Here is a 12,500-nt window from a genome sequence, read left to right on the forward strand (position 1 = left end):
TGCGACAACATCGAAAACAGGGCACTGGGGCAATATCTGAAAACCAGTGAAGACGAGTGGCTAAAGAGTGCATGGGAAGAAGGATTAATAAAAGTATACGAAGACCCAGAAATATACAGAGACAGGAGAAAGACAGAAGAACAGAGGACTGGCACAACAAACCAATGCACGGACAATACATGAGACAGACTAAAGAACTAGCCAGCGATGACAATTGGCAATGGCTACAGAGGGGAGAGCTAAAGAAGGAAACTGAAGGAATGATAACAGCGGCACAAGATCAGGCCCTAAGAACCAGATATGTTCAAAGAACGATAGACGGAAATAACATCTCTCCCATATGTAGGAAGTGCAATACGAAAAATAAAACCATAAACCACATAGCAAGTGAATGCCCGGCACTTGCACAGAACCAGTACAAAAAGAGGCATGATTCAGTGGCAAAAGCCCTCCACTGGAGCCTGTGCAAGAAACATCAGCTACCTTGCAGTAATAAGTGGTACGAGCACCAACCTGAAGGAGTGATAGAAAACGATCAGGCAAAGATCCTCTGGGACTATGGTATCAGAACGGATAGGGTGATACGTGCAAACAGACCAGACGTGACGTTGATTGACAAAGTCAAGAAGAAAGTATCACTCATTGATGTCGCAATACCATGGGACACCAGAGTTGAAGAGAAAAAGAGAGGGAAAACAAAAAATGGATAAGTATCAAGATCTGAAAATAGAAATAAGAAGGATATGGGATATGCCAGTGGAAATCGTACCCATAATCATAGGAGCACTAGGCGCGATCCCAAGATCCTGAAAAGGAATCTAGAAAAACTAGAGGTTGAAGTAGCTCCAGGACTCATGCAGAAGAGTGTGATCCTAGAAACGGCACACATAGTAAGAAAAGTGATGGACTCCTAAGGAGGCAGGATACAACCCGGAACCCCACACTATAAATATCACCCAGTCGAATTGGAGGACTGTGATAGAGCAAAAAAAAAAAAATATATATAATATAATAATAATAAACTGGGCAATGTCCTTATTACCTTGTTCTATATGAATGTGCACATCATAAATAATAACTAGAATAATACTAATAACATTACGGTACCCTAAATCTCTTCCAAGACTACTGATTCACCCATCCAAGTCTGAACCCTTCCCAAATCATAATCATTCGTAAAAATACATCCATCTTATCTGAAAACCTGGTTAAAAAAATAAATAAAACCCAATAACAAGACCAGCATTCTTCGATAGCAATAACTAAACCCTAAACATCACGGACACATTACTTGACAAGTTACTGAGATACGAGCCGATGCCTCTAAGAAATACCTTTAAGAGGATGGAGTAAAATATAGGATTTAGGACAAGTGTTACGACCTATGACATCATTCAGTGCTGAAAGGAAAATGGCAGTAAGGAGGTTTGAAAACTGTAACAGGAGGAAGACCTCGCAATTACACTATGAAACAATTGTTGGAGAAGGTAATAAGTCAGATGGAAGAAAGAGAATGTGAAAGGAGGTACAGTAAAAGGTATGAGAGAGGTTGTAGCTATGGGCCGAAGGAACGCTGCAAGGACCCTTAAGCAATGTCTACAGTGCACCTCGCGAGGTACACTGATGGCACTAACCCCCACCCCTCCCCCACCGGGAGAAATACCTCTAAGAATAGATCCTTCTGGAGCTTATGGTTATCATATAAATGCCGACGGATTTTTACCCCCGGCCCTTTCATTGCCTCCTCTGAATGCCACACCGGCAAACAACCTTCATTTAGAGGCAAAGCGCTCACGAAATGACCGAGCGAACGGCCTGGTTATTTATTGCGGGGCGCCGACAGACGCCAACTAGCGCATACAGAAGACTCCGGGCGACGTTGGCCTCTGTGAAAGGAAGTCATCAAAACAGAGCGACGAGAAAATAACAGCAAATACGAATCCAGTCAAAATAATCATTAACATTAGATGAGAAAAAATAGTAGCACTAATAGTAACACTAATCCATTGAGTGACCGCATAGCGTAAGTAACAAACTGCATAAGAAACAGCTACACAGCAATATAGAAAAAATACTAATGATAAAAATATTAATTACTTATTAAAAAGATGCTCCATCGTTAACAACGACGGCTTCAATGCTAAATCGACTGTCATCGCATTGACGCACGCACACAAACACATACATATATATACACACATGAGCCGACGAATTTCTTATCAACTAAAAAGAAAAATTCCCCTTCGGTTAACATATATGAAAATATATTAATTCCGAGATAGAGCGAATTAGATATCAAAGGACATTTGTAGCTTATATACATATATATATATATATATATATATATATATATATATATATATATATATATATGTGTGTGTGTGTGTGTGTGTGTGTGTGTGTGTGTGTGTGTAATGCAATACATTATTTCAATACAGATATTTTCCATATCTGTAAATAAACCCATGACCCAAGGGGTCATTGGCGAGTTAGGAGGGTAATCAATAGCCATAACAGGACGTAAAACTAGATCATGCCATGCAATGCTTGCAGTGGCCTGGTTGCATTTGTCTGTATAAACAAATTATCATCTCTTGTGAACAGGTCACAACACCTTCCATGGGAAGCTGTTGACCTATTCACCTGTAGCGGAAACACATGACTTCCGAGCCGTATGGCTACGTACTTGTTATTCTTGTAAACGCTGAGATAGCTAGTGTTAAGCAATCGATGCGACCCTCTGTAAAGTTAGTTCTACCTAAATTCTCAAACTGAGCGGTCATCTGACCAACCTTTCTTATACTCCAGTGATGGAGCAGAGAAAGTAAAGTTGTTAAGAAGTTAACTCAGGAAGTTTGAGTCATCTCCCCAATTCTGAAGAACAAAATCTACTTGATGTCACTTCAACGAGAAAGGGAAAGAACCACAATGCTTGCGTATCACAGTCGCAAGAATAGACACATAACTGATCTCTGTCCTATACCATTGTAAGTGGTGGACCGAAGACAGTTAAATATGTATATTATATATATATAATATTATATATATATATATATCATAATATATATATATATATATTATTATATGCTGCTACTTTCATAGCGCATATATCTGCTTGACTGTATGAAATGTTATATGAAGAGTTTTGCAAAATTTTCAGATTCCTTATTTAGCTTAGAGTTATAGGATGTCTAAACATGTGCGTTCAGATTTCGTGTAATATAATTAAAAAGTTAGGATAACGTAGAATGTGAAAAGAGAGAGAGATTAGCATTGTCCGTTCCAAGCTACAAATTGTTTCCGTATCTTGTCATCGCCTCGAGATAAGAGGAACTCGAGATCTCTGTTTTGTTTTGGAAACATGTCATCATGTCTGATACGGAGTTCTGTTTGGAACATGTAGAGCATACTACGTACAGGACTGGTTTCAAATGTTTTGTGCGAAATCTACTGTTCAGCTTCCGTACGAAAAGAAAGATTCATTACAGACTTTGAATTCCTAGCACAGAGAGGTCTCTCTCTCTCTCGCGCCATTTTTGATTTCATATTAACGTGAAGACTTTAGTGTACGTAATTGTTGGTCACTCATATAAATTTCAGATTTTATATTTCTTAGAGTTATTTAGTGTTATTTAGTGCTTATTGTTGAATCTGAAAAAACATTGTACAAGTGTGTAATGGCCCCGCCCCCTTTTATTCGTTTTTTTGAATATTGATTTTGAACTTGTGTGGTGAAATTTTTGGAGCTAGCTGCAGCAGAAACAATTGGTACCAAGGTAATGTTAAACAAGGTTTATTAGTTGCAACTAATTGTTACAGTGATTTGGTGAAACATTTACATTTTTTTCACATTGCAAATTTTTGTGTTTTGTGTTGGTTTCATTTAAAGTGATTTTTTGTGCATTTATCCATTTTTCTTATTAAGGTGATTCTTTTTTTTCTTGCATTTGTCCATTTTTCTTATTGAGGTGATTTTTTGTGCATTTATCCATTTTTTCTCATTGAAGTGTGTGTTTTTATTTTATATTCAGGGTGATTAGTACTTTTTACAATTTTGGTATTTTCCAAGTTTTTCTGTGATGTGTTTTCATTTGCATTCACCATTTAATCGATTAACTTGAATTTAACACTTGTGAATTAATTTGCATTTACTTAGAATTCTTTTCAAGTTTTATTGTTGTTTAGCACTTGTGAATTAATTTCCAAATTTTAATTATTGCCTAACACTTTTGAATTTCGATTAATTAATCAATTTTCTTGAATTTTGTGATAAATTAATTTTGATTTAATTTTACTTAATTAATTCAAGAATTAATTAAACTTTGCTTTGTTTTCAAGTAACAGTAAATTTCCCTGATATTGTGAATTTCACTTATAAATTTTGAGTTTGATAATAAATTAATTTTTTAAAATTTTTATGTGTTTCCTTTTTCACCAGTATATAAGTATATTTTTGTATAGGTAGAAACATAGAGTGGTAATTAAGCTGTTTTCCTTCAATTTACTTGAAGTGAGTTAGAACCAGGGAAGTGCATAGACTTTCGAAATCAGGGAAATACTTAGACTTTTAAAGTTGTTGATGGAGTGATGCCCTTTAATTAATTTGATTACACACAAGATTACTTCACACCTGTTCTAATGAACTTAGTCTGATTTTCTGCAATACTGGTAAGTTGTTTAAGGGATCACTGTTGCCTTTAGAGTATTCTGTCGTTTAGTACCTGTGATGAAGGTTCAGTGTCTGGCTTTTGTGAGGTACTCATTTAATGATTGGTAAGTGTAGTAACCCGATACTTGGCACTTCGTCACAATATATATATATATATATATATATATATATATATATATATATATATATATATATATATATATATATAGTTTGTTTATCAAATAATCGTGACCACTACCTTGGCTTTTTTTTTTTTCTTTTTTATGGTACTATTTAGGCTAGTGCTCCATGTAGAGACAGTGACCGGGATTCTCCTCTCTGTGTGGGTTGACTGTTTCCCAGCCACGCTTGCTAAACTTTGGATTTCTCTCTCGTTTGGATACCACCCCCCTTCGTTCAAGAGACGGGTTTATCGTTGCCTTTTTTTTTTTTAGTTTAATGCCTTCTCTCTTCTCCTCTCCTCTCTCTCTCTCTCTCTCTCTCTCTTCTCTATATATATATAATATATAATATATATATTATTATATATATATATATATATAATATATATATATATATAGAGATAGAGAGAGAAGAGAGAGAGAGAGAGAGAGAGAGAGAGAGAGAGAGAGAGAAAAATTAACTAAAAAAGGCAACGATAAACCCGTCTCTTGAACGAAGGGGGGTGGTGTCCAAACGAGAGAGAAATCCAAAGTTTAGCAAGCGTGGCTGGGAAACAGTCAACCCACACAGAGAGGAGAATCCCGGTCACTGTCATCTACATGGAGCACTAGCCTAAATAGTACCATAAAAAAAGAAAAAAAAAGCCAAGGTAGTGGTCACGATTATTTGATAAACAAACTAACTCTGATCCCCTCCTACAGATTAGCACAAGAACAAAATCACATGACCAAGGACAGATACGATCAGAACAAAACCTTCAGCCGAGGGAATAAAAGAAACAAAGGTCTATTTAAATCAAACCACATTTATCCATTTAAATCATCTGAAATCTCATTTCAGTCCATGGACCTAAGAAGATGACGACTCACCTTCCAAAATTTTATACGGTTAGCTTTCACTCGTTATGAAAGAAGTTGAATTAAATGCTGAACTAGCTGAGGTACTTTTTTGTAGTTATATTTTGTTCAGAATAATCTATTATCGTAACAATAATAATTACTTCTGACATTTTGTTCAAGAAACTTTTTTGTCAGGCCTTATGTGATTGTCAACTAGACTATATTTAGCAATACTTCACTTTTTCTCAAACATCTTGAAAACCAGGCCTGATATATATAACAACTGAGGAGAGCCTAAAAGCAATTAGAATGAAAAGGACAAAATATCTTAACAAAGAAGAAGACAGCAAAATTACTGTTGAAAACTCATTGTCACATTTAATATTATAATTAATGTATGATGTTCCAATTATATCTTGAGGCGTCTTCGACACTGGAACAGTGTTCGGGAATCGGGGTCATTCTCTGTCCAATGCTACGTGATTTTGGGTGCTCCCATGCTTCATGAACTTGGGAAAACTCTGTTACCTGTGTGGTTGTTACCTGTGTGGTTGTTACCTGTGTGGTTTTGTTGTTGTTACCTGTGTGGTATTTTCTTTATATATATCTCTCAACGTAAGAGGACCCGACACTACGAATGGACTGATTATGCGAGTGCTGTATTTTGTTTCAGTGACCATTTTGGGTGCAGTACACCCCAGCTCGTGCTTCTGGGTGCAAGTTGTCTACGATTCCTGTGGGTCCGTGGCACCACTCTTGCAACCTACAGCGGATCACAGCTCGCAGCTCTAGTGGATGGGCCAAGACGGGCTCGTCATTCAGCACTTGTATACCAGTTTTGCTTAGATGCAGCATGAAAGCTGTTTGTTATTTGCATACCCTCTGTGTTAAATTGATCCTAATTACTATAGTGTTAAATTGTTATGATTTTACTTGTGTTATCACTTGCTAACAAAGGTCATCCTCTGTAAGTAGTAGGTTGGTTGGTTAAAGAACCCATCACAGTTCAGTGCAACTGTGGCACGTGTATAAAAATACAGAAATTATTTTAAAGAACAGATTACCAAAATTCCGGCTGAAAATCCTTATAAAAAAAAAACCTGCATTCACGAAAGACTTGCTTGTGATGGCAACAACCAATGGACATAAAAATTAATTATTTGAAATAATGATGGACAAACAATTGGTTTCTACTCACAAATCTATTGCTTACACTGTAACATAAAAAAACTGCTGCATAACACTGTTTAACTTCTTTGTTTTACATGTGTATCTGCATTATTCAGTTCTCTAGAAAATAAAAACTATTAGCAGTAACTATACGTAGATAGACGGAATGTACAATTAAGGCCAAAGGCCAAAACGCTTGGACCTATGAGGTCATTCAGCGCGTAAGGAAAATTGAGAGTAAGTGGTTTATAAGGTGCAACAGGAGGAAAACCTCAAAGCAGTTGCATTATGAAGCAATTGTTAGAAGAAGGTGGAAGGTACGATGGAAGAAAGAATGTGAACGGAGGGACAGTCAAAGGAATGAAAGAGGTTGCAGCTAGGGGCCTAAGGGACGCTGCAAAGAACCTTAAGTAATGTCTAAATTACACTGAATGAGGTGCACTGATGTCACTACAAGACGGCCCCCCCCCCCCCCCCAACAGTAATTATCAAACGTCAGTCTTACCGGAAGTCTTTTGATGTGTAATCATCAACCGCCAATCTTACTAAGACCATTAGTCATCAAAGTTCCCATTTTCAATAATATTCTAATACAACTTTCGATACGGCATTGGGAGTTATTAAGTCTAAGAAGGTATCCAGGAAACCCTCAGGATACAGAGTGAATTACTCTCCTAAAATCTAGAATACCTCACTTGGTAAAACTTTACTTTCTGTATAGTTTGTAATAACCGCACAGGTCACATTCAAATCCTAATGACAAGCTCGACAAAATCCACATCTTTATCACCTAAACTATTACTAAAACAAACAAATAAATAAATAATAAGGTTAGAAGATTTGAGCACAATACCTTCATCTGTGATCCTGCAGTTCGAGAGTACTAAATCTGGCAATAACTGACTGTATCGCCAACAGATAAAAACGTGGCAATAACTGCTGCTTGGGTTTTTCTCTGAAAACATCCTCCAGTGGAGAACGTGAGATAGTAACCCGGAAAAAAAATTCTTTACTGGATAAAGAAAATAATAATAAACGGAAGTCCTTCCTCCACCGACACTACATCATAAAGTGGTATAGCGGTGAGCGACACGGTCGTTGCCACTGGATTGGACAGAGCTTATAAAAACCACGAGAGAGGGCAAAACCGCTTATGAAAACCATCACAAAGACAGTAAAAAAATGGACGGTGGCAAGCCTGCCAGTATATCTACGAGAATGAGCGGCCCATAATGCCAATATAAAAGATGGCCAGAAGCCATTTACGGCAAAGCACTTCGTGGGGGACAACAAGATCCCCACAAATAAGAGAGGAATTCCCTTTGTTTACTTACGAGCGGGTGGTGGTCACGAACGACCGCGAGTGGGACAAGTGTTCGGAGGAAAACATTGATGACTCTCTCTCTCTCTCTCTCTGCCTTTTCTCTCTCCCCCTCAGAAAATTCTGAGGATACTGACTCCTTTCTTTCTCTTCCTTCAATGTCAACATTAGAATAAGGAGAAAAATGGATCATCCTTTTATACCCTTCGGCATATTCATTTTGAGACAACCAAGGTGTGGTGAACCTCTAGCATAAACCTAAGTAGCAGTCATATTCATGAAGTGCATATTGACCTCCACCAAGGGTGTTACATTTTCATTTTCGTGTGTATGTTGTTATCAGGATTACGCCATAAGTTTGTGTGTGGAGTTTGGCGGAAATCTGACTGAGGATGGACCACGAAACTGACATAAAATTATTCGGTTTCCGGAAAAATAGGCATGTCACTTCAAGTGCAAAGGGCATTTTGGGTGAGGAGTGGCTGGGGCCTGGAGGTTAAAAGTTGTTCATGCCTGTCAGACAACGCAAAAAGGTTCATTGCGCAGTCGCCCCATATCCTACGACCAAACTTATATGATCAGAGCCGGCGAGTCCTCTCCACCCAAGCAAGGACCTAGAGGGACGAGACAGTGGGTGATAATGAAGAGATCCTATTTGCCGTGTGCTGATGCTGTCTCCATTTACAACTCACCAAGTTTCGAACTTGCCTGGCAGGCTTCAGCACAAGAAGGAAACGTCTAAAGTGTCATTATCATTGAATGCCACAAGATCTTTGACAAGAAAAAGTACATAAATTCTTTTATATTCCAAGGAACTATACTTTTCAACAGGCAGGATAACAACACAGTTTCAAACATTTAAAAGATACGACATCAATTCTTTTATATTACAAGGAACTATACTTTCCACCAGATAGGATAACAGAGGCTTCCAATATTGAAAAGATAAGACCTCACATTTCCAAATAAACCATTTTTTTTTTACAGACGAGGCCACAGGACACCTCTGGAGAGATAAGATAGCGCGGCCTCCCCTCCCCCGATAAGATAGTCTAGCGCATTTCATTATTAGATAAGTCGGAAGCGGACACTTCTGATATTAGATATCGAGTATTGAAAAATAAATTGCATTTAAAAGGAATAAAAAAAACTGCAGCACCTACACGAATGCCGCAGTGATACAGATAAGAATTACCAAGGAAGTGACACGCACGTATATTTGAGTTTAGTATTTTTTGGTTTTCCGAGCACTGATTAATGAGAGAGAGAGAGAGAGAGAGAGAGAGAGAGAGAGAGAGAGAGAGAGAGATAGTAGATATTATAAATTATATATATATATATATATATATATATATATATATATATATATATATATATATATATATATATTATATATTGTCTTAAGAAGCCTTGAACAAACTTGTCAATAGATGGCGTTGTCGGAAGGTGTCAGTTTAACTTCCAGTTTTGTATCCTTGGGTAGTTGGTGTTCTTATCATCCGAGGTATAGAGTGAATGTGTAAAATCCTGACAGATAACTACCAAAAGCAGCCCTCCACTGACCGACTTGTAAGCTTCTATTGTGTTTTGTTAATATTTCATTTTTTTATTGTCTTTAGTCTTATTATATAATTATATAAATCTATAAGTTAATGATAGGGGCTCTGATGCAGTGTTAATGTATTTACAGAATCCCTCTCTCTTGCCTAATTACTGTAAGGATATTGGTCCCCTACATCTGACTTGTACAGTATTGCCTTGCTTGATGTCGGCTCCAATCCAATGCAACGTGTCGCTAATCAACGATTTCTTATAATGTTGTGATCCTAGTTTAGTTCATATTTACTTTATGACATATCTTGTATATATTGATATAAGGGTATATTTGCTGAAATATAATTGTTAAAATATATTTTTTGCATTCTAACTGACATCCAATTGAACCTATGTAAATAGCCCATCAAGAGCCAAGGGTAACTTATTTAAGATCTCATAAGACTAAAATCTTGACACAAGGGAAAATCTACACCATAAGGATGATACGTGTAAGTGCATCTACCTCGAATACACACACACACACACACACACACACACACACACACATACACACACACACACACACACATATATATATAATATATATATATATATATATATATATATATAAGTCATATCACATTACCGTGATTCATATACATATATCAGGCTACAAATGTCCTTTAATATCTAATTCGCTCTACCTCGGAATTAATATATTTTCATATATGTTTAACCGAAGGGGAATTTATTCAGCGATAATAGAATTGCCGGCCGACGATGTCGATGGTTCGTGCCCATCGGCCGGCAATTCTATTATCGCCGAATAAATTCCCCTTCGGTTAAACATATATGAAAATATATTAATTCCGAGGTAGAAGGAATTAGATATTAAAGGACATTTGTAGCTCGATATATAGTATATAATATATATATATATATATATATATATTTATATATATATATATTATATATATATATATAATATATATATATATATATATATGTGTCTGTGTGTGTAATGTAAAAAGATAGATGGGTAAAGGGAAAAACAAACGTCTCAACTTACTCTTCAAAATTTAAAAAAAATGCATAATTATCGCCTCCGTTCCCTTAATTGCGCAGGTAAGGTTGCGACATCAACACCGCACACCTGATAGGTTGCAGCATCAACATCGAGATGCAATCTGAAGATAAGGATCTCTCTCTCTCTCTCTCTCTCTCTCTCTCTCTCGGGTAAGACAATTTAGGACTCTTTTTCTCTCCTGGGAAGGGCATCTGTGAAAACAACAATCTCTCTCTCTCTCTCTCTCTCTCTCTCTCTCTCTCTCTCTCTCCCCTGGGGCATGCAAGAGTCGAAGCAATTTCCTTCTCTGTCTTGCCACACGAATTCAAGGGCGCGCATCGGGAAGACGCCTTTAAGAGCATCAAGTTTACGTTCCGTGAGGACGACCAGAAGAATTATTCAACGGTAATGATCGTCGCAGGCGAGAGAGAGAGAGAGAGAGAGAGAGAGAGAGAGAGAGAGAGAGAGAGAGAGAGAGAGAGAGAATCTCCCTGTATTCGTATCTTTTCTGACAGACAGACAGGCAGCCCATGGAAATTCATACTGTCATGTCCTAACAAAGATTAGCTAAAGTAATTGGTTTCTAATGAGAGAGAGAGAGAGAGAGAGAGAGAGAGAGAGAGAGAGAGAGAGAGAGAGAGAGAGAGTCTAGATTCACGTCTTTCCTGACACACTGACAGACACACAAACAAGTGCCCACGCTGTTGTGCCCTGCAAAAGAACAGCTTCATTTTTGCTTTCTACATCCTGTGTGTGTGTGTGCATACGAGAAAGAGAGAGAGAGAGAGAGAGAGAGAGAGAGAGAAGAGAGAGAGAGAGAGAGATTCACACCATCAGTGTCAAGTTTCTTCAACCAAACCAAAGTCCAAAACCAACACTCACTTCCCAGAGATGAGAATAGAAAGGCGTTCGTCGGCAGGTGTGACGTCTTCGACAGCGTAGGTTTCACCTGGCTCCAGCCACAGGAGCGTCGCTTCCCTGACGAGATGGCAGAAATTCTGGTGGTTCACCTGCAGGAGGAAATGAGACTAAACAGTTCAGGAAGATACAAAACAAAATACATAATAAAGAAGGGTGAGAAACTAATCAGTTCCTCATAATCTCAAGCGTCACAAATTCATTATGCTAATTACTTCCCATAATCTTAGGTGTTACCTTCATTATCCTAATCAATACCCCATAATCTCATGTTACATTCATTGTAGTAATCAGTTCCCCATAATCTCAGGTGTCACAAACATTCATTATCCTAATCAATACCCCATAATCCCAGTTGTCACATTCATTATACTAATCAATACCCCACAATCTCAAATGTCACAAACATTGCTTATATTAATCAGTGCCACATAGTCTCAGGTGGTCACAAACATTCATTGTACTAATCAATGCTCCATAACATCAGGTGTCATAAACATTCACTATACTAATTAGAGTCCCATAATATCACGTGTCACATTCAATATGCTACTAATCAGTGCCTCATAATCTCTGGTATCGCAAACATCCATTATACTAATCAGTGCCCCACAATCTCAGGTATCGCACACTCATTCACTATACTACCCAGTGCCCCATAATCGCAGGTGTCACAAACACTCATTAACCCATACCCTACCTTGAGAGGCTTAAACACTTTGGCGTAGAGGTCAGCCAAGTCCTCGGGCACCCTGGGCGGCCAGATGGTGTAGGTCAGATGGAGGACGTGGCCAGCATTGACCACCAGGAAGCTGAGGT

General features: G+C 37.7%; 1 protein-coding gene across 11 annotated transcripts in view; it reads right to left on the minus strand.

Annotated features, from left to right (window-relative positions):
* Positions 1–12,500, minus strand: part of LOC135203583 (blood vessel epicardial substance-like) — a 262,933-nt gene that overhangs the window by 63,591 nt on the left and 186,842 nt on the right. For all 11 annotated transcript variants that reach the window (XR_010311962.1, XR_010311964.1, XR_010311961.1 and 8 more), the window contains 2 exons: positions 12,382–12,500; positions 11,646–11,773 (listed from right to left, as the gene is read on the minus strand). The exon at positions 12,382–12,500 is cut by the window's right edge and continues 151 nt beyond it. Coding sequence is in view for 5 of the 11 variants with exons in the window: in XM_064233348.1 (XP_064089418.1) it covers positions 11,646–11,773; positions 12,382–12,500 (247 nt within the window). In the remaining 6 variants the exon portion in view is untranslated. The remainder of the gene's footprint in view (positions 1–11,645; positions 11,774–12,381) is intronic.

The sequence above is a fragment of the Macrobrachium nipponense genome, chromosome 36 (assembly GCF_015104395.2).
Source record: "Macrobrachium nipponense isolate FS-2020 chromosome 36, ASM1510439v2, whole genome shotgun sequence".
Classification (NCBI taxonomy): Eukaryota; Metazoa; Arthropoda; class Malacostraca; order Decapoda; family Palaemonidae; genus Macrobrachium; species Macrobrachium nipponense.